Source organism: Mirounga angustirostris, unplaced genomic scaffold (genome assembly GCF_029215605.1).
Source record: "Mirounga angustirostris isolate CCGP_5_RB_7025 unplaced genomic scaffold, mMirAng1.0.hap1 SCAF_7, whole genome shotgun sequence".
Lineage (NCBI taxonomy): Eukaryota > Metazoa > Chordata > Mammalia > Carnivora > Phocidae > Mirounga > Mirounga angustirostris.
In genome coordinates this window covers 126,371,908-126,395,319 of record NW_026991715.1, presented here as the reverse complement: position 1 = coordinate 126,395,319, position 23,412 = coordinate 126,371,908, and the positions used below count along the sequence as shown (strand labels likewise).

The 23,412-nt window shown below is 38.2% G+C and overlaps 1 protein-coding gene across 1 annotated transcript in view; it reads right to left on the bottom strand.

Annotated features, from left to right (window-relative positions):
* LOC123853337 (UDP-glucuronosyltransferase 3A2-like) overlaps positions 1-23,134 on the bottom strand; it is a 30,245-nt gene extending 7,111 nt beyond the window's left edge. The window contains exons 1-5 of the mRNA XM_045887973.1: positions 23,041-23,134; positions 20,663-20,764; positions 18,962-18,967; positions 5,225-5,333; positions 2,261-2,792 (exon numbers count right to left, since the gene is read on the bottom strand). Coding sequence (XP_045743929.1) covers positions 2,261-2,792; positions 5,225-5,333; positions 18,962-18,967; positions 20,663-20,764; positions 23,041-23,134 — 843 coding nt within the window. The remainder of the gene's footprint in view (positions 1-2,260; positions 2,793-5,224; positions 5,334-18,961; positions 18,968-20,662; positions 20,765-23,040) is intronic.
* Between the last annotated feature and the right edge of the window lie 278 nt (positions 23,135-23,412).

Below are 23,412 nucleotides of genomic sequence, written 5' to 3'. Positions count from 1 at the left end.
TAATGTATTACATTGATTTTATGTTAAACCATTTATAAAATATCTTTTCTCTCCTGCAGAAGTTATGACATAAGGCTATTTTGTGTGGTATTAATTAGTATATAGCCACCCATAGATGATTCTTAAGAACTCTCTGATTTAATACCCTAAAAGCGAGCATTAATATATTTTTGTCAGTTCTTCAAAAACATTAATTTCTTCTTCTTCTTCTGCATTGTTTGGTTGTCCCTAGCTCAAAGCCTTTATTCTATTATTCAATCTGGCTCTATTTGACTCCATCCAACACCACACCATAAGACCTACCATCCCAGGAGACCACTTAATATCAGCTTTGCTGTCTTTTGATAATTATAAGATCAATGTAAATCTATTTTTTTAAATTTAAAATAGTAGAGTGTGACATCAAAATAAGAGGCTCCATGCTCTCATTCCCTAAAAGAAACATTAAAAAAGAAAGAAAGAGAAAAGAACTAAAGACGGACTGCACCCCAGGCAAATGTGTAACCAGTCTCACCAAGGCAAGCAAATAATTATGAAAACACCTTCTCACCAGAATCCCTACCCCCAGCATGTGGATATCCACATGAACAAATATAAAGTTCGATCCTCAACTTATACCATGCAAAAACTCAACTCAAAATTGATTAAAGATTTAAGCATAAGACCTAAAACTACAAAACTCTTCGAAGAAAATAAGGGGAGAAAATTTCATGATATTGGCCTTGGCAATGATTTTAATGATATTGTACAATGCACAAGAAAATGAAATATCTAACTCAAAACTAACAAATACTGAAACAAACAATAATAACAAAGAAACCAATTGAGACTACATTAAACTAAAAAGCTTCTGAAAAGCTTCTGCACAGCAAAAGAAACAATCAACAGAGTAACAGACAACCTACAGAATGGAAAATATCTGCAAACTGTATTCCTGATAAGAGATTAATCTCCAAAATGTATAGGAAAGACCTATAGCTCAATAGCAGAAAGAAGAAAGAAAAAGAAAGAAGAAGAAAGAAAGAAAGAAAGAAAGAAAGAAAGAAAGAAAGAAAGAAAGAAAGAAAGAAAGAAAAGAAAGAAGGAAGGAAGGAAGGAAGGAAGGAAGGAAGGAAGGAAGGAAGGAAGGAAGGAAAGAAAGAAAGAAAGAAAGAAAGAAAGAAAGAAAGAAAGAAAGAAAGAAAGAAAGAAAGAAAGAAAGAAAGAAAGATCTTATAACCCCATTAAAAATAGGCTAAGGACTGGAATAGACAGTCATCCAAAGACAACATGCAAATGGCAAACAAATATATGAAAAAATGCTCAGCAACACTAGTCATCAGGGAAATGCAAATCAATTCCACAATGAGATGTCAATTCATATCTATTAGTATGGTTATTACTAAAAAACAAAAGACAACTGTTGAGGATATGTAGAAAGAGCAACTCTTAACTACTATCATTGGGAATAAAAAATGGTGAAGGCATTATGGAAAACAGTATGGAAATTCCCCCCCCCAAATTAAAAATAGAACCACCATATGATGGAGCAATCTGATTTCTTTTTCTGTACCCAGGTGAATGGAAATCAGGATCTCAAAGAGATATCTGAATTCCCATATTTATTGACGCACTATTCACAATACCCAAGATGTGGTAATAACCAAAATATCCATCCAAAAGATGAATGGTTAAATTGTATATAAAATATATATGTATAATGGAATACTTTAAAAAGAAGGAAATTTTGCAATATGGGAAAACATGGATGAAATTTGAAGACATTATGCTAAGTGACATAAACCAGAAAGGCAAATACTGCATGAATTAATTTATCTGAAACATCTAAAATAGTCAAATTCTTAGAATCAAAAGTGGAAGTTGGTTTCCAAGGTTGGGAGAGGGGGAGCAATGAGGGGAAAAGGTAGTTATTATTCCATGGAGGAAGAGTTACAGGTAAATGAGATAAATAAGATCTCGAGATCTGAGGCACAACATGGTACCTAAGTCAGTAATTATATATTGTACTATTAAAAATTTGATAAGGAGCTAAGTCTAATATTAAGTGTTTTTTACCACATAAAATAAAAGTTAAAATATAATACAGTAAAGTCGATTAGAAAATTAAAAATAAATAAAATAAAATAATAAAAATGTATATTCTCATTTTTTTGCCTGTCTCACCATATTTCACTCCCTGTTCCCTCGGGCAAGGGAACCACCAATTCTGCACTGAATAGTTCTGCATGAAGTCCATATTGAGACCTAAGGTTTTACTTACTTGTGGCACTTGTTTAACAGCTCTGGCCATTAAGCCTCCAACATACACAGTGTTGGGAAGCAGGGGCCGAGCAAATTCAAGGGCAAAGTCAGAGTTAACAAACCACAGCTCTGCTTTCTTTAGAAGATGAGACAAAACTGGCCTAGAACCTTCTGGGAAGTGTTCCTTGATGGTGTTGTCAAATGTAGACTGGATTCGCCATTGCTTCATGGAGAAATCAAAGAGCATCAGAAAATTCTTCACTCTGCCCCAGAAGTCCATGTGGTCGGTTAGCCAGGAACGGTATACTGGAATATAAGACACGGGAATTGGTAGCCCATGGTCCACACTGCCAAACTGGGTGGGCAGAATTGACACAAATGGCTTCCCAAGCTTCTCAGCAACCAGGAAAGAACAGAAGTCAAATGCTTCAACAAATACCAGGTCAAAGTTCTCATTTTTTAAGAAATCCATGATATCACTTCTCCTTAGCAAATCACTGCATCGAATCCCCAGTTGTCCCATTAACTTTACAAAGTTGTCAAATGCTCCTCTGTTTAAAACAAAAGTAATGACAAATATTCATTGAAGGTGTTAATTTCACAATACTTAGGAGAATCTTTGGCTCAAAGAAAATAGCCCAGGTAAGTAAGACCATATCTGGCAGCAGCCCACCTATTTTACCAGTGTTCAAGGAATACTCTGCTCTGGGTGTTTCTGCTTCTTAAAATGTTCTCACTTCCTCCCCTCCCCTTTCTCTGACCAATCCATATGCCTGCACTAGCAAAGCTAATTTATGTCCTTCTGCATTGAAAACATTCTCTGTCACTAGTAGATATCAAAGTCCCATGTCTAGTTGATACATTCTGTGATGTTCTGTTTAACTTTCATTTGTATACTGACCTTTTCTGAGTGACTGTCCTGTTTCCTAACTAAACTGTGAAAGTAACTTCAAAGCATCAATATTCATGATGCAGCCCTTTTATCTGAAACTGGGTATATCCTAAATTTGACAGATTGCCTCACACAACGAACTTTCTGATGGTAATATTAGAATCCAACTTCTAAGCTGAACAGGAGATTTACATCTTCCTACCTGAAAAGATTAACATTTAAAACAAACAAAAATAAAAGCCTATTTGAAGCTAACTACTACCTTTCCACATCATTCCAGATGGAGTATTCATGCTTATTCCAAAAGTACATGCTAAAATTTTACCAATATCTATTAAGACTCTTGCCTATGGCACTATTCCAGAACTATTCTCTCAATGATTTCCCATCAATGCCTGCAAGAAAAATGATCTTTTTCATACAGCACATGGGCAACAGATGAGAATATTCCTGACCAGAGATTACAGGTCAGATGCTTTGGAGACCCATGGGCTTCCTACTTGAATGAAGGACTGAGAGAATCAATGACCTGGCAAACCTATAACCTGTACAACATTCCACCTTATCAGCCCACTGAAAGAAGACCCACAGGTGAGAGCTCATTAACAATATGAAGATGCCTACACATGCTATAGAATCAACTACAAGTGAAAACAGATAATTAACTAAAATTATCCTCTATAATATTTTAAATGATTTTCATAAAGAATGATTGCTAAATATTATTGACAAATTCAGGATATGAAGTAGAAATTCCTCTAAAATAGAGCATGAATCATATTGAAATTAAGATAATAAATTGAAAAAATACAGGAAAGCACTTTGTTCAGTATATTGCACCATATTTAACATGTGTGTGAAACCAGTCTTCAAGGGGCACCTTGGTGACTCAGTTGGTTAAGCATCTGACTCCTGATCTCAACTCAAATCTTGATCTCAGGGTTGGGAGTTCAAGACCCTTATTGGGGTCCATGCTGGCCATACAGCCTACTTAAAAACAAAAACTGAACAAACAAACAAAAAAAAACAGTCTTTGACACAATAAATCTGAGGGAGAAGAGATGAGACATATAATTCAAACATATATGAGTAACAATACAAGATAAAATAGACGTTTCAAGTGAGTACTTTTAGATCAGATCTCTTATAGAGGGGAGAATTTGGTCATCTAGTTTGACTAAGGAATTGGGCTTTATGAAAAAAGCCAGATTTTAGGACCACCTAGTAGCAAATAGAATTTCTTTATTTTTTTAAGATTTTATTTATTTATTTGAGAGAGAGAGAGCGTGCACAAGTGGGGGAAGAGGCAGAGACACAGCAGACTGCCCGCTGAGCATGGAGCTCAACAGGGGCTTGGTGGTAGGCTCAATCCCAGGACCCTGAGATCATGACCTGAGCCAAAGTCAGATGCTTACCCAACTGAGCCAACCAGGCACCCTGCTAATAGAATTTCTAGGGAAAGAAGGGGGATGGACATTAGGCCTGTGTATTAACCAAACAAGGGATAAATTTGGGTCTTTACCTTCTAATGTCAAAGATGAAGAACTTTCTATACATCTCAGATAATGACAAAATCCCTCAGGTTACTCACTGATTGTATATCACCAAGATATTTGGTTTTTTTAAATGAGTTTAAAAGACAGTGGTTCAAGGCATTAAATAACAATATTCATAAGCATCTTTCCATTCTTGAATTTATGTGAGGAAAAGGTAGGAAAAAGAAGTATAACCTGGTGGTTCATTGCGTACCAACAATGAGAAATTAAGTTGTCTATCCCAATTTCTGTGTTATGGAGAATATATAGGCAAACACTGTAGATGGAATGTTGCAAGGAAGATCCAGAGGAACAGTCCCCCTCACTATACAGAAATACATTCATGCTTTCAGTGGAAGAGCCACAGGATACACAGACTAAATGATTGGTAGTGCAAAACTCTACTCTATCCATCCACTGCCAATATCATTGATCTCCCCATCCATCCACTCATCCATCCATCCATCCATTTCTCCTAAACTCACACCAAGCATGCAACTATTCATCCCTATCACTAAAGTGGTAAGTCTTTCATTCAGAGAATAAAAGAAATTACCTGCCATGCAAAGCTTCTGTCACAAAGAAATCAAAAGTGTTATTAAAATCTTTTCTATGATCTTCAGGTGGAAGCCAACTGATAACTTTGTATGAAATTTCATTCTTTTCTAAAAATAAAAATAAAAAATAAAACACCAGTAAGGAAATGTTTAATTATACCATACAACCCAAATTAACATTGGCATGATGATATCATGGTTTCTTTATTCCAAGGATTGTATATATATTCAAATGTTTGCTTTTTGAACTTTGGTTTGGTTTGGTTTTTCTGCTTTCTCATTTCTTCAATCAGGCAACCTGCCGAACTTTACTGAGAACCATATAATGATATAGTCACTTTTATTCATTTTAAAGCACTGGGGGTTTCTACTTAAAATTTACACTTACAGGTGTAATTATTCACTATTTTATAGGTGAGAAAGGAGTGCCAGATAATTTGTCAAGAGTGCACATATAGCGAATGATATACTTTGTATTTAAATACAGATCTTAGTTTATGCCAGCTCCCCAGTCATTTCTCATTTAGAAAAAGAAATCATTTTCATTAAAATTAAAAGTGATACATGCAAAGGTTTTTCATTCTGCCAAAAATATGCCAAAAGCTAAATTAAAAATAGTAGTCCTCTGCAGCCCTACTTCACATCCTGGCATTTCCCCAATAACTCATGTGTAATAGAGTCTGACACCATTTTTGAGGTTGGACTGATGACAGCTTAGCAAGCTCCATCTCCCCCTTAACCTTCTGTGACGTATCTTGGCAAACACAGAAGAAAGCCTCAACATGCCATCCTTTTTGTGAGCAAGAGTTTCAAGCCAAGCAAGCCAGACCCAAGTAGGGGAATCCTCACCTCCACTCTACTCAGAAGCTTCCATAATTGGCATTTAGAGACAAAAGTGTGGGTTTAGCCTTTCAGTGGCCCTGGTCACGTGTCTCACACAAACCTATTTTCTGTGTCAGCCTGGGTTGTGCCTCTGGATCCCAGCATGAGCCGTGATTGACACTAAGCTAGGTAGAACCCTGTGACCAATGGCTGTGTGTCTCAAGGACTGCCCCCATTATAAACAGTGCTCTGGGTAAGACTGATACCAGTTTACAAGCCCACAGAACGGTGGAAGAAGAGTAGTCACTGTGTCATATGATGAGATTCACACCTGTAAAAGTAGAAGGCGCATACAACCCTAGAAAATGCCTTTGCTGCTGCTGCTGATTATATCCCTGTAGCTAAAAGAAATTATATCCCTTGCTTAAAAGAGGAAGAGGGAAAAACACTGATGACATGCCCATGGGGTTAATACAAGGGGTTCATTCAAACTCAGGTTAATTTCATGTCTCTCAAAATCACCACTAGGGAGGCCCCTAGCCTTGATGATACTAATTGGGACATTCTGAAGAAGAAACTTAAAAATATGAGCAGGTTAAAATGGACACCATCCCCAAAATACCTCTAATAATAACCCAAAGAAAGAGGAAAGAGAAGGGCAAGGCAGGGTGGGAGAGTCAGGAAAGAAATTAAAACAGAGTTCTCAGTTTTGATACATGTGGAATGTAACATTACTTTAAAGAAAAACTTTGTAACAGAAGAAAGGCACAGATTGGTTTTTGTGCCTTTAAATCAGAGCTTCTAAATACTTTTAACATCAGATGAGATGAGCCACTGACAAAGATTAATGGTCTTAATCAATACTGGGGCAAAAATAACAGGATGAGAAGAGCCCACTAAATATATCCAGAAAATTTCAGTACTCTTAGGAGTCAAAAATGTTACATAGAGGACAAATTTACATGCCCTATCTTAACTACTGAAATAGATATCCCATAGTCATAACAGCCATTTTTTTACATTATTTCCTAGTGGCTATGATTGCTCTTGATATGTAACAAGTCAAAAATTAAAATAAAATTAAAGTTTTGGCATTTACAATCAGCTTGACAGAAAGGGACCCTTTGAATCTGCCCAACATATTAAAACTGTTAATACAACCCATAAACAGTGCCTTTAAGGATTAAATCCCATTTTAAACAATCTATTAAGCAAAGGAGTGATTATCTCCACTGGCTTTCCACTTAATGGCCTAGGTTAGACTATTCTTAAACCAGGAAAGAAGTAATGATGCCTTGCAGTGGATTACTATAACATTATTGTGCCATGACACATCATATTAAGCACCCCCCCATTTCCAATGTTACTGAAATTGCTGACTACATCTAAGTACTAATAGATACTTTACATGCATAGATTTGGTAATATGTTCTGTTCAATTCTTATTTCAACAAGCTCTCAGCTGCAGTTTCTCTTCACCTTTGTCTTGGCAGGATACAAATCACTTGTAACTGGCTTCTCATGGACTACCTCAACAGTCTTGCTCACAAGCTTTGCCAGCAAGATCTTAACCACCTTCAACTTTCTCCAGAAACACACATATGACACTGCATTGAGGACAACCTTCTTTTGCAGACATTCATTGAGCACATTCATTCAGGACACAAACATTTACACAGGAGCTCACAAGAGGGTTGTGTTGCTGCCCTACACAAAGCACAAGCCATGGCACCTCAGTTGAATTCCTGGGAAGAATTATTTGTTGGTTGAAGGTCTTTCCATCCCTGACACCATCAAGAAACAACTACTGGGGTTCCACTTCCAGCATGAGAGTATAAGGAGCTTTCCTGGACACACATTTAAACAGAAACTGGTGAAAGTTTTCTTTTATATACACACACACATATTTAACTACATATATATATATATATATTCTAAAAGCAAAAGATAAGTCAAAAGTGTAGTAGTGAAGATTCTGAGAAGATGGTAGAGCACCAGGAATCTGTCTCCCCACCTAGATAACAATTGACTGGCAGAATCTGTCTAAAATATCTATTTTGGAACCTTGCAGTCAACTTCCAGGGAAGGCCTTAAGTGTAAAGTGCGGATAAGTTTAGTTAATTTCAGTTATTTCGGCTCTATCACAGTACCAGCTACCCATCTTCCGCATACATTTCATGGCAGGCAGCTGAACATGTGTTTGTAAAGCAGCTTGCCCATAGGTTTCAGAAGCCAGAATGGGTTAAAAAGGACCTTCAAATCTCAGATATCTGTGCTCTGACTGTGGATTGCTGCTTCTGATAACAGAGATGCAGACAAAGAGTAGGCAGCAATGTTTTTGCATCATGCTCTTTTTTTTTTTTTAAGCACATTCCATTCTGGCTGAATGGACTTCCAAGGGTCTTAAAAGACTGATGTCCTTTTTTTCTCCCTGATTTTTCTGTTTTTTCTATTATGGGAGACAAACATTAAGGGCTAGGACATTGGACAAAAACTACATATATGATGAATTTAGAAAGTGTCTACTCATGTCCAGGAAAAGATTCAGAAAAGACCTAAGAGACCAAAATTTACACCTCACATTGATCCTCACCCAAAGGCAGCTTAAAACAATCACAAAATAAAAACAAGAAACAAAATTAATTTTAAAAGATCTGCAAACCCTGGAGAAAGGAGGAGAGTCTCATCTCTAGATTTAACACATTGTTAAATTCAAATGGTTAGTGTTCAACAAAAAACTCAAGGCATTGGGCACCTGGGTGGCTCAGTCATTAAGCGTCTGCCTTCCGCTCAGGTCATGATCCCAGGGTCCTGGGATTGAGTCCCACATCGGGCTCCCTGCTCAGCGGGAAGCCTGCTTCTCCCTCTCCCACTCCCCCTGCTTGTGTTCCTGCTCTCGCTGTCCCTCTCTCTGTCAAATAAATAAATAAAATCTTTAAAAAAAAAAAAAAAAACAACTCAAGACGCACCAAACAACAGGAAACTGAGGCCTATTCAGAGGAAAATAATAAATCAACAAACTGTCCCTAAGAAAGACCTGATGGCAGATATACTAGATGATGACTTTAAAATAACTGCCATAAAGATTCTCAGAGAACTAAAGGAAGATGTAGAGAAGGTCAAGGAAAAAGTGTATGCAAAATAGAAATGTCAATAAAGGCACAGAAAATCCAGAAGAAGCCAAAAATAAAATTTAAAACTGAAAAATGCAATAAATGAAATGAAAATTTCACTAGAGGGATTCCAAGGCAGATTTGAGCAAGCAGAAGAAATAATCTGTGAACCTGAAGATAAGACAATGGAAATTATCAAGTGTGAGGAACAGAAAGTTAAAACACTAAATAAAAGAGAACACAGCCTAAGGGAAAACATTTGCAGTGTGGATGCTCAGAAGGAGAAGACAGAAATAAAGAGATAGAATATTTTACATAATAATGGCTGAATGAAAGCCTCCCAAACTGAATGAAAGATATGAATATAAACATCCAGGAAGCTCAACAAACTCCAAGGAAAATGAACTCAAACACACACATTATAATCAAACTTTAGAAAGATAAAGAGAGAATATTAAAAGCATTAAGACAAAAGTGACTTATCACATACAAGTGATTGTCAATGAGATGATCAATAGATTTCTAATCAGAAATTTTGGAGGCCAGAAGGCAGTGGGTTAATATATTCAAAATGCTAAAAGAAAAAAAAAGAGCAACAAAAAATTCTATGTCTGGCAACACTGTATTTCAAAAGTGAGGGCAAAATTAAGACATTCCCAGATAAACAAAAGCTAAGGTAGGTCGTTACCACTAAACCTATACTGACAGAAATATTCAAAGGAGCTCTTCAGAAAAAACGAAAGGATACCAGATAGTAACTCAAAGGTGTATGGAAAAATAAAGATTTTAGTATATGTGCTGCCGAAGCGAGCACAAAAAATAAAGGTTTTAATAGAGGTAAATGCATATGAAATTATAAAGCTAGTATAATAGTAATGCTTTCTTTTTTTTTTTTGAATGTAAATATTTTTTTATTTTATAGTGCTTAACCTATTTTTTTAATTTTATTATGTTATGTTAATCACCATACATTACATCATTAGTTTTTGATATAGTGTTCCATGATTCATTGTTTGCATATAACACCCAGTGCTCCATTCAATATGTGCCCTCTTTAATACCCATCACCAGGCTAACCCATCCCCCCACCCCCTCCCCTCTAGAACCCTCAGTTTGTTTCCCAGAGTCCATAGTCTCTCATGGTTCATCTCCCCCTCCAATTCCCCCCCTTCATTTTACCTTTCCTACTATCTTCTCTTTTTTTAATATATAATGCATTATTTGTTTCGGAGGTACAGGTTTGTGATTCAACAGTCTTACACAATTCACCATGCTCACCATAGCGCATACCCTCCCCAATGTCTATCACCCAGCCACCCCATCCCTCCCACCCCCACCACTCCAGCAACCCTCAGTTTGTTTCCTGAGATTAAGAATTCCTCATATCAGTGACATCATATGATACACGTCTTTCTCTGATTGACTTATTTCGCTCAGCATAATACCCTCCAGTTCTAGCCACATCATTGCAAATGGCAAGATCTCATTCCTTTTGATGGCTGCATAATATTCCATTGTATATATATACACCACAACTTCTTTATCCATTCATCTGTCAATGGACACCTTGGCTCTTTCCATAGTTTGGCTATTGTGGACATTGCTGCTATAAATATCAGGGTGCACATACCCCTTCGGATCACTACACTTGTATCTTTGGGGTAAATACCCAGTAGTGCAATTGCTGGATCATATGGTAGCTCTATTTTCAACTTTTTGAGGAACCTCCATATTGTTTTCCAGAGCGGTTGCACCAGCTTGCATTCCCACCAACAGTGTAGGAGGGTTCCCCTTTCTCCACATCCCCGCCAACATCTGTTGTTTCCTGACTTGTTATTTTAGCCATTCTGACTAGTGTGAGGTGGTATCTCATTAAGGTTTTGATTTGGATTTCCCTGATGCCGAGCGATATTGAGCACTTTTTCATGTGTCTGTTGGCCATTTGGATGTCTTCTTTGGAAAAATGTCTGTTCATGTCTTCTGCCCATTTCTTGATTGGATTATTTGTTCTTTGGGTATTGAGTTTGATAAGTTCTTTATAGATTTTGGATACTAGCCCTTTATCTGATATGTCATTTGCAAATACCTTCTCCCATTCTGTCGGTTGTCTTTTGGTTTTGTTGACTGTTTCTTTATGCTACCTAGAGCAATCTACACATTTAATGCAATCCCTATCAAAATACCATCCACTTTTTTCAAAGAAATGGAACAAATAATCCTAAAATTTGTATGGAACCAGAAAAGACCCCGAATAGCCAGAGGAATGTTGAAAAAGAAAAGCAAAGCTGGTGGCATCACAATTCCAGACTTCAAGCTCTATTACAAAGCTGTAATCATCAAGACAGTATGGTACTGGCACAAAAACAGACACATAGATCAATGGAACAGAATAGAGATCCCAGAAATAGACCCTCAACTCTATGGTCAACTAATCTTCGACAAAGCAGGAAAGAATGTCCAATGGAAAAAAGACAGTCATTTCAACAAATGGTGTTGGGAAAATTGGACAGCTACATGCAGAAGAATGAAACTGGACCATTTCCTTACACCACACACAAAAATAGACTCAAAATGGTTAAAAGACCTAAATGTGAGACAGGAGTCCATCAAAATCCTAAAGGAGAACACAGGCAGCAACCTCTTCGACCTCAGCCGCAGCAACTTCTTCCTAGAAACATCGCCAAAGGCAAGGGAAGCAAAGGCAAAAATGAACTATTGGGACTTCATCAAAATAGCAATGCTTTCTAACTGCACTTGTGGTTTCTACGTGATTTATGAAACTAGTACATTTTTAAAAATTTTTTATTGTTATGTAAATCACCATACATTACATCATTAGTTTTTTATGTAGTGTTCCATGATTCATTGTTTGTGCATGTTCAGTGCTCCATGCAGAATGTGCCCTCTCTAATACCTATCACCAGGCTAACCCATCCTCCCACCCCCCTCCCCTCTAGAACCCTCAGTTTGTTTGTCAGAGTCCATCATCTCTCAGGGTTCGTCTCCCCCTCCGATTTCCCCCCTTCATTCTTCCCCTCCTGCTATCTTCTTTTTTTTTTTCTTAACATATATTGCATTATTTGTTTCAGAGGTACAGATCTGTGATTCAACAGTTTTGTACAATTCACAGCACTCACGATAGCACATACCCTCCCCAATGTCTATCACCCAGCCACCCCATCCCTCCCACCCCCCACCACTCCAGCAACCCTCAGTTTGTTTCCTGAGATTAAGAATTCCTCATATCAGTGACATCATATGATACATGTCTTTCTCTGATTGACTTATTTCGTTCAGCGTAACACTCTCCAGTTCCATCCACGTCATTGCAAATGGCAAGATCTCATTCCTTTTGATGGCTGCATAATATTCCATTGTATATATATACCACATCTTCTTTATCCATTCATCTGTCGATGGACATCTTGGCTCTTTCCACAGTTTGGCTATTGTGGACATTGCTGCTATAAACACTGGGGTGCACATACCCCTTCAGATCCCTACATTTGTATCTTTGGGGTAAATACTGGTAGTGCAATTGCTGGATCGTATGGTAGCTCTATTGAAACTAGTACATTTTTAAAAGCCAAGTATTCGTTTAAAAACAAGTCTTAGATAAACTGTAACTCCAATCAAGTTTTCTCTGCAATTTAATATATTAATGCATTTAAATTAATGATAGTTTATGATTGGGGGCATACAATGTAAAAAAATGTAATTTTGTGATATCAACAATTCAAGAGGGTTGGAATGAGCCAAACATTATAGGAAGAGAATTTTTGAATGTTATTAAACTGGTAAAAATTAAAATGTGAGTGACATATATTTATCATGTTAAATTAAATCCCCATGGTAACACACATAAAAAAATTGTTATAGAATATACACAAAAGAAAATGACAAAGGAACTTAAACATTTCATAACAAAGAATCAACTAAGCATAAAAGAAACAGTAATACAGAAAGTAAGGGACAAAAAGCTATAAGACATTTAAAAATAGCAAAAGGACACACTTAAGTTTCTCCTTCTCAGTAATTACATTCAATGTACATGGATTAAATTCTCCAGTGAAAAGACAGATATTGGCACAATGGATAAAAATACAAGAACCAATTGTAATAGCCTTGTATGGTGACAGATGGAAGCTACACTTGTGGTGAGCACATCATAACATGTACAGTTGGAAAATCACTATGTCTCACAGCTGAAACTAATGTAACATTGTGTATCAGCTGTACTTCAATAAAAAGTAATACTTTAAAAAATTAAAAATAAAATGGGTTAACAATGGGGAAAGAGGGTGTGGGGTGTATGGGAGCTTCCTGTACTATCTTTGTAACTTTTCTGTAAATTTACAATTATTCCAAAATAACGAAATGTATTAAAAAATAAATACAAAAATAAGAAGCTCACAAACACACACACAAAGAAAAATATGATCCAACTATATATACTGTCTACAAGAGACTCACTTTAGATCCAATGACACAGACAGAAAGGCAAATGATGGGAAAAGATATTCCAAGCAAGGAATAAGCAAAAGAAAGCAGAAGTAGATGAGCAAATGCCAAACATAATCGATTTTAAATCAAATAAGATTGCAAGAGACAAAGGACATTATATACTAATAAAGACTCAATATGGCAAGAAGATATAACTATTATAAATTCATATGCACCTAATGAGAGACCATCAAAATAGCTAAAGCAAAAGCGGCAGAATAGAGAGAGAAACAGACACTTCCATGTAATCACTGGAAATTTCAACATCCACTCTCAATAATGGATAGAAAACCAGAAAGAAGATCATTAAGGAAATAGAAGACTTACACACATTGATCCACTAGATGTAGCAGACATATATAAAACACTCTACCAAACAACAGCATACACATTCTTCCAAGGGTACCTGGGACATTTTTCAGCAGAGTCCATTGTTCAGCCACAAATAAGTCTCAATAGATGTTAAAACATACTTACCACAGGCTATCTGACCACTCCAGGATAAAGTTAGAAATCAACAACAGACAGAAAACCGGAAAATTCACCAATTATGGAAATTAAACAACATCCTTTTAAATAACTCATGTATCAAAAAGAAATCACAAGGGAAATCATAAAATACATAGAGACAAATAAAAATGAGTATACAACATACCAAAGCTTATGTGATGTGCCAACAGAAGGAATTAAAAAGGAAATTTACAGCTTTCAATGCCTATATTAAAAAGGAAGTTACCAAATCAATAACCTATTCTGCCACCTTAAGACACTGGGGAAGAAAGTGCACTAAACCTAAAACAGAAGGTAGAAGTAACAAAGATTAGAGGGAAACTAATAAAATTGGAAATAGAAAACCAACAGGAATCAATGAAAGCAGAGCCAGTTCTTTGAAACTTTGAAACAGATCAAGAAAATTCACAGACAAGGAAGATACAAATTATTAGGACCAGAAAGGAAAGAAGGAACACCACTAATGACCACACCGAAATGAAAAGGACTATAGGAGAATTCTATGAACTTTAGATGGCAATCAATTAGACAATGGATGATATGGACAAATTCTTAGACAGACAGAAACTACCAAAGTTCACTTAAAGAAGAAAAAGACATTCCAAAGAGACCTGTAAAGAGGAGAGGTTGTTCCATTTGGGTAAAGAGCACAGAATCTCTTGCCATATAGATATCCAAAATATAAATGAAGGTTACACATGTGTCTCCACACACCAAAGGCACAATACACAGCCTCAAGCAAGACTCCTTATCGTCTACAGATTTTCAGACATTACTGATCATGACCAAGGCACTGATTGCCTTCTCTACATGCAAACACTAGTCTTTTAAACAAGACATTCAGTGAAACATTCAACTCCCTCACCAGCCTCAGGCAGCAGGTCTCATAAAATGCCATAATGACTTACTTATAACAGGTTCAAACTGAAATAAATGAAACACAGAACGTTCTGGGCATCAGTCAAACATGAAGGGAAATGGCCATTCCAGTCCCAAGACTGACCACCATAAAAGCCCAAATGCATCCTCCTTTTCCTGCTCTCTCAGTGTATGTTTGGACCAGATTGAGACTTGCTTTACTCTCTCCGTGAAGTGTGATTATATTATTAATAAACCATTGTGGGTTTTTTTAAAGATTTTATTTTGAAGTAATCTCTACACCCAAAGTGGGGCTGGAACCCACAAAGCTCAGATGGAGAGTCGAGCTGTTGAATGAGCCAGCCAGGTGCCCCTAATAAACCATTTTATAACCTCTTTGTGTATAAAAGGCCATAAGCCTCAACAACCAAACCTAACTTTGGGGTGGGTGGAGACTGTCTCTCGGAGTAGCTAAAACAATTTAGGAAGAAACAGTACTAATTCTAACCAAACTCTTCCGGAAAATTGAAAAAGGAACACTACCTAATTATTCTATCAGGAAAGTATTGCACTGTTTAACACTGCCAGAAAAGAAAAAGAAGAAAAGAAAAGAAAAGAAAAAAGAAAAGAAAAGAAAATCACATAATGATGGCCCATGTGGACACAGAAATAAAATTTTAAACCAAAATTTAAGCAAACTCGGGGCTCCTGGATGGCTCAGTCAGTTAAGCGTCTGCCTTCAGCTCAGGTCATGATCTCAGGGTCCTGGGATCCAGCCCTGCATCAGACTTCCTTCTCAGTGGGGAGTCTTCTTCTCTCTCCCTCTCCCTCTGCCACCACCCCGCTCCACTTATTATCTCTCACTCTTGCTCTTTCTCAAAAAAATCTTTTAAAAAATATTTAAGCAAACTACGTCTAAAATTACATAAAAGTGAAAATACACCTTGACCAATTGGTATTGTTCCCACAATACAAGTTTAGTTTAACATTTGAAAATCAATTAGTGCCATTCATTATTTTGACAAAATAAGTAAAAAAAAAAAATCATATATTCTTACTAATACATGTAGCAAAAGCATGAAATGACACTTCAACAAATTAAAAATTGTGCTCTTCAAAAGACACTGGTAAGAGTGAAAAGATAAGTCATGGACTGGGAAAAAATATTTGCAGATTTATACTTGATAAAATACTTATATCCAAAATATATGTCAAGAACTCTGAAGACTCTAGAATAAGAAAAAAATGGCCCAATTTAAAAATGGGCAAAATTTGGGAAACACTTCATCTGTGAAGATATATGGTTGACAAATAAGCACATAAAAAAATGCGTAGCATCATTAGTAATAAAGGAAATGCATATAAAAACCACCATGAAATATACCCACACAACAATGGCTAAAAGTAAAAAGACTAACCACACCAAGTATTGACAAGGATGTGGTGTGCATGGAACTTGCAGTCACTTCTGGTGAGAATGCAGAATGTTACAGCCTCCTGGGAAAGTGTGTGGCCATTTCTTAAAAACTTAAACATATACTGAAACTATGGTTCAGCCACTGTACTCCTACCAATTAATTTGGAGAAAAGATAGTACATATTCATACAAAAGCTTGTACACAACTCTTCAGAGCAGGTTTATTTGTAATAGCTCAAAACAGGAGACAATCCTTTTTTTTTTTTTTTACAGGAGACAATCCTAATGCCCATCAACAAGCAAATAAATAAACACATTGTGGTAATTCATGCATAGAACACTATTCAGCAATAAAAGGGAATGAACTATGCATATACACGCTATATAGGAAACTCAAAATATTTTTTGCTGATGGACCCCTGGAATGCTCAGTCAGTTAAACATCAGTCTTTGGCTCAGGTCCATCATCCCAGGGTCCTGGAATGGAGCCCCACATCTGGCTCCCTGCTCAGCAGGGAGCCTACTTTTCCCTCTCTCCCTCTTCCTCAGTCCCTCCCCCACCTTGTGCTCTCTCTCTCTTATATATGAGCTCTCGCTCTCTCAAATGAATAAAAACTTTAAAAGAAAAATAAATTTTAAAAATTCAAAAATATATATTTTTTGCTGAGCATAGTAAACCAAAATAATGGTACATGATTGTGATCTCATTTATATAAAATCTACGTGATACACTCTAACACATGGTGACACATTAAGGATTGACTGGCAGTGGGGAATAGAAAGGTGGGAGGGCCTGGAGGAGAGATTGCAAAAGGACATTAGAAATCTTCTGGTGGAGGAACAAATATATTTGTTATCTTGATTATGTTGATGGTTTCACAGGTATACACACACACGTGTGTGTGTGTGTGTATACATATATGTATATATATATATCAGCATATGTATATGTCCAAATATATCAACATGTATATTTTAAATATATGCAGTTTATTATATGTCAATATTACTTAAATACGAAGATTTAAATAATGAAGATAAGGAACTTCAGTCTGTGGCACAAGAAGGCCACAGGACCATATTGAAATTCCTGCTTTAAACAACTAAATAAAACCAGACCAAATACATGTTAAAATGGTTTTTAGACATTGCACCCCAGGTAGCACACAACATTCATGGATGGCTGGAGAAAACGTCCAGGATACAGCTCATGGAGGAGAAACCCAGATGTGGTCTGGCCATCTCCCCCAGGGAGCACTTCAGATTTGGGGGAGGACATGGCAGCTAGAATTCACAGGGCAGAATACCAGAATACCACAAGAGAGCTACAGGGAGAGAAAGCTCTGGGGTTGGGGTCTTCCTGAGAATAGTCAATGCAAACATGGGAGGAAACTACCCAAGGCACCATAAAGAATAAACAGAACAAAACCCAGAGGTTATACAGAGCCTCTTTTCAAGCCACTACTCAGCCTTGACAGTTAATGAAGATCTAAAGGAAAGCTCCCTGATCAGCTAGATAAAGGTGCATTTTGATCTAAGTCCTGTAACCTTCTCTCAATAGGTTCTAAAATTCAGAGGGAAAGGTGGTTGTAATTTATTAAACTCTATAAACCCCAGTAATAAGATTTGACCTGGGATCACCTGGGTGTCTCAGTTGGTTAAGCGTCCAACTGTTGGTTTCGGCTCAGGTCATGATCTCAGATTCCTGAAGATGAAGCCAGGCATCAGCTCCATGCTCAGCAGAGTCAGCTTGGGATTCTCTCCCTCCCCCTCTGCATCTCCCCTTCACTCGCTCTCTCTCACTCTCTCTCTCTCAAATAAATAAATAAATTTCTTCTTTAAAAAAGGAGAGAAAGAAAGAAATTGACCTCACCCTGATAACAGCAGACTAAGATACGGGGTTTTTTAACTCCTAGGGCTCAGGTGAGCACTACTTGATAGATTATCTGAGGAGCCCATGAGTCCAATCAAAGCCTGAATTCCAACACAAGGGCTTCCTAATGTAGCTGCTGATTTGCTCTCCTACCTCCATACCCAACAAAAGCAGAACTAACTGGCTGAAAGGGGTAAAACTACCTAGTCCCAATAATGTACCTCTAGGCAAAACTTTACTTCAGTGTTTGTAGGCAAGCCTCTGAATCAATGATGTAACTGCACAGATCCCCCAAAACAAAGAAGACCTGTCACTTGGAGAATGTCTACCTGGTAGACGGAGAGGTAGAGCAAGCTCTCTTAGGAAAAGGAAGAGTCAGAACTGCAGACATTTAAGTCTGCTAAGGGTGGCATCTTATACCTGTGATTTCAATTACTTATTGAAATAATCTTACAACTCAGTATTAGAAACTGAGGTTACAGTATTTCTGAAGTCATTTATTCATTAAAGTTGTAAATAAAAACCCTAAGGAGATTATCCAAGAGATATTTAATACAGGTTTAAAAGTTTCGATACTAAATGTTGAATCAGGTCAACAAAAATAATCCAATCACATGTTTCCTTATTTGCAGACCTCTACCAAAGTCTACTGCTGAAGAGAAAAATAAATAATCCATTTCAAAACCTCAGAAATTCCCAGTGAATGGTAAATATTGCAAGAAATTCTGGACTATTAAAACTTGGAACCAAGAATAAAACTAAGGGAATCCATGGATACCCTGGATGGTTTGTAGTTTGAGTGTGGGTATGTGTGTTAAAGTGGTAGAGGGTCTCAAGCTTTCAGCAGTTCCTCAATCCCTGGGAACCACCAAATGAAATGATGATGGACTACAATTACCATGGCTGGCAGTCAAAGCAAATACATAATCAGACTGATAAGGCAGATACAAAGGAATGTGTACAGAAAGGATATCTAGTGTGAACCTGATCTAGAGGTTGATTGAACAGCAACAGAGCCTGAAGTTCATCTTCAGAATTTCATAATTGCTCAGACTTGTTTTTCATCAAAAGTGATTAATTTTGGATGGTTTTTTTTTTAAGATTTTATTTATTTATTTGAGAGAGAGAATGAGACAGAGAGAGAGCATGAGATGGGGGAGGATCAGAGGGAGAAGCAGACTCCCCGCTGAGCAGGGAGCCCGATGCAGGGCTCAATCCCAGGACTCCAGGATCACGACCTGAGCCTAAGGCAGTTGCCCAACCAACTGAGCCACCCAGGCGCCCCTTGGATGTTTTTTTTAATTAAAGCTTCAGCAATTCTGAATGAGAAACCCAGAGCTTAAAGTTCCAGATCCACCCACTCTATTATTAACCTGCTGTGTGGACTTGAACAAAACTTTTGAGTTCTCTGTGTCCTTATCTGTCAACCGAGAAGACTTGACAAGATTGATGAGCTTCATCTTAGCTACAAACTTTTTGGATTTTTTTAAATTTAAATTCAATTAGCCAAAATATAATACATCATTAGTTTCTGATATAATATTCATTGATTCAGTAGTTGTGTATAACACCTTACATCAGTTAGAATGGCTAAAATTAAGACAGGGAACAACAAATGTTGGCAAGGATGTGGAGAAAGGGAAATCCTCTTACGTTGTTGGTGGGAATGCAAGCTGGTGCAGCCACTCTAGAAAACAGTATGGAGGTTCCTCAAGAAGTTAAAAATAGAGCTACCCTATGACTCAGCAATTGCACTGCTGGGTATTTACCCCAAGGACTCGAGAACTTCTGACATCACTATGCACAAGTCATGGGCTGCCAGTGACGCCTCAAGAATATAGGGTCATCTCACTGATAGATTCTGATCCTAGGACATGATTAAAAGAGATCCTTTTAAAAAGCTTTCTTAAAGTTCAGGTCTCATAACAGGAGAAGAAAGTAACCTCTGAAACAGGAAGAGCAGCTCTCCTTACATAACAGAAACTATAAATATGGCTGAACACTTCTGTTCAACACAATTAAAGTCACACCACAGAGTAGTAGTTATCAAAATGATCAATAATGATATGTAGAGTTTTGCCTAAATGAAGTGACACCTAGCTGAGGGGGTAAAACATGGAGTTATGGCATGTGAAGGCCAGGTCTACAGATCCTAATATGATATCCAGCAGGTAACATAAACATACGCCCACACATTTTTCCCCTTAATTCAATATAGCTAGATTCAAACAGATTTTATGCTAAGCAGAGCTATATAGAAGACATTGTCTCTCTGGGATAGAAGAATTCAATGATTACAAAAACAAAAAAACAAACAAAAAAACAAAACAAAAAAACATACCTGGGATTAAAAATTCTTCTCCATAAAGAAGCATACTGACATTATGACCATGATCTTGAAGAATCTGAGATACCCGGTCCAGCAGTAGATAATGGCTTCCACCTAGGAAAAATATGAAATTTCATTTTGTAAAGATGAGAGGAGAGGGTCTGAAATTGATGTGGTGGATAGATAAATCCAAGGCAAGAGGGCAGAGAGTGGATGGTGAACAGAGGAAAATGAGTTTCTTCAGTTCCTCTGTCTCACTTTGGGTAAGCAGCAGCCAAGACACCTACACAGTGTCTGCCCAAATCTTAACCTGTGGAAGTCCTCCATCAAGATTTCCTTTTGTGACTCATGGTCTCCATGTCAGTGTGACAAGTTTTTCTTCTTAGGCCTTAGGAGTTCCTGATCCTAGGTACATACTGATTTTAGCCAGCTCTTATGGGGACAGAGTGGAAATTACGCACAGTACTGTGTATGGGAATGGGAAGGGTTCTTATTGGTCAGAGTTCTTTATGGAATCCTTCCCTTTGGAAATTTATGCTAGAGTCAGACAGGAACTGGGAACTTGAATATCAGTCCAAGAAATGGCCATTGGAGCAGAAGGAGGTAGACCCACCACTTAGAATCAAAATCTTTGAGATTCAAAAATATTTGGCAGGATGTTTCCGGTTGGAGCTTGAAAATTGCTGAACATCAAATTAAGGCATTCAGGATAATTGTGGGCCCTTGGGAGGAACTACAGGATCCTGCACATGATAGACTGGGGTAACACCCCTCCTAAGATTCCTGAGATTCTAATGAAAGAGAAGCTTGATCCTCTAGGGAGGTACAGGTTCTATCACTGCAATGACTGTGTTAAGACCATAAGCCATAATGGGGATTTTTGTTGAATCTATGGGGTCAGCAGCAGAGAAAGTCAAAGTAGGAGGAAAGCAATAGAATTTGCCCACGTGGGAAGTGGGGATTATTTGGAAGATGAAGATCTCATGATGATTGGGTTGGCATAGAGGGATGTCGGACTACAGTAACAGTGTGTATCTGTGGAAATTAGTTTTTTATATCTATACTTGTCTTGCCTGAGGTAACACCAGTTATATAAAACACAAACCCCTACTCCCTCATACTGCCTTCTCTGGCTCACATTAAATCCGTGGAAGAAATGGATACAAGGGAGAAGCCATCCCACAGAGGCAGCCATTACTGAGAGTCTTGGTGAGCCCAATGCATTCTGGGCCAGAGACGGGGCTTCCAGCGCTTCTAAACCACACCTGCTCCCTCCCAGAATCCAGAGGACACGTATTTTCAAGCAGTGAGGAAACTCTTTTTTCCTGCTACCTCTATCATTAAAAACTAGATTGAAAATAGGAAACAGAGTTTTTTAAATACTGATTTTTAGGAATTCCCTACTGTGAAGAGTAGAGATTGGAGAAGAGGACAGGTTTAAGGTAAGAAACGGTGAGTAAAGTCTGAGTGTGTCCGTCAGGGAGGTCTGATGTGCTCCTGCAAAAGGCTCCTAATTTCCCTGACCTTCAGGTTCCCTGTCAGGAAATAAAAGGGGGATGCCTACACTTATTGCCCAATTAGATGAAATTTGTGGTTTTTTCCAGCTCTAGGATCCTCAGATTCAGAGGGATCTAAAAGTGATCCTGAGAGCCCCCTATCCTTTCACAATGGATCAAAAAAATTCATGGGGAAAATCCATCCTATGATGACTCATTATCCTAATAAATGTTTCTGTTTCCCTTCTGTTCCCTTTGGGGAAAAGTAGGGGGATAAAACTTAGTTGACAAAACCAACTGCTTCACTGTCCTTCAAAACCTTCCAGCAGCAAGGGCAAAAGAGAGGGGGGCTCTCAAGAACTTGATTGTTGTCCTGGGGCCCCTTCCTCTGCCCCATCAGTCCTCCAGGTATCCTATTGATGACACATTTTCAGTCTGTGCTGCCTCCTCCAGCTCTGAACCCCCATCCTTGGCCTCCAGAAGCCCAAAACTGACCACAACTTCCACTTTCTACTGGCACCTATTCTGCACCCCAGATTTTTAGGGTGTGCCTCTGCAAGTATCCTCCATTGGAGTAGATGACTTAAGGTCTCCAGGTCAGCACTGGATCTAAATTCTGGCCCAAGCTATGTACAATGGGAAGCACTTCCAGAGCAGATAAAATGAGAGGAAAGGACACCACTGATTTCTCCACAACTAACTTCTCCACCACCAGCAGGAGGGACCCCACTCTGCCACTCCAGGCCCACTCTCTCTTCTCCCTCCTCTAACCTGGGACCCAAGCCCTGTATGGAAAACCACATAGAATGACCATCTGACCCATGGGTGTGTGCCTGAGTCCTGGCTGAGGTGCCTGGGATGCAGCTGTCTCTGATTCTCCTGCCAAACACTCACCCAGTGAGGATACAGTCAGAATTTTGGTGGTCTCTGAGAGCAGGAACCCCAGCAGAAGGAAGCCTGCTAGCAACAACATTCTCTTCCCCACCATGCTAGCTCCTGTACCAGCTGTGTCGCCCAGGCCTGTGCCCAGAGCCCTGTGTCCTGAGCCCTGCACAGTGACCTGTGGGCTCTGGGGACACGTGCTTCACTGGCAGCCAAGGAAATGTGCTGGCAGGCAGCTGTGAAGAGGAGAGGGGTGGATCCTTCCTGTCTTCTCTGCTGTTTGTCACTTCTGGCCCTTCTGCTCCTCCTCCTAGGTGCTTACTCTACTGGTTAATCTGTCCTCTCTCTCCCTAACCTGGAGCAATGGGAAAGAGGGGTTAGTGA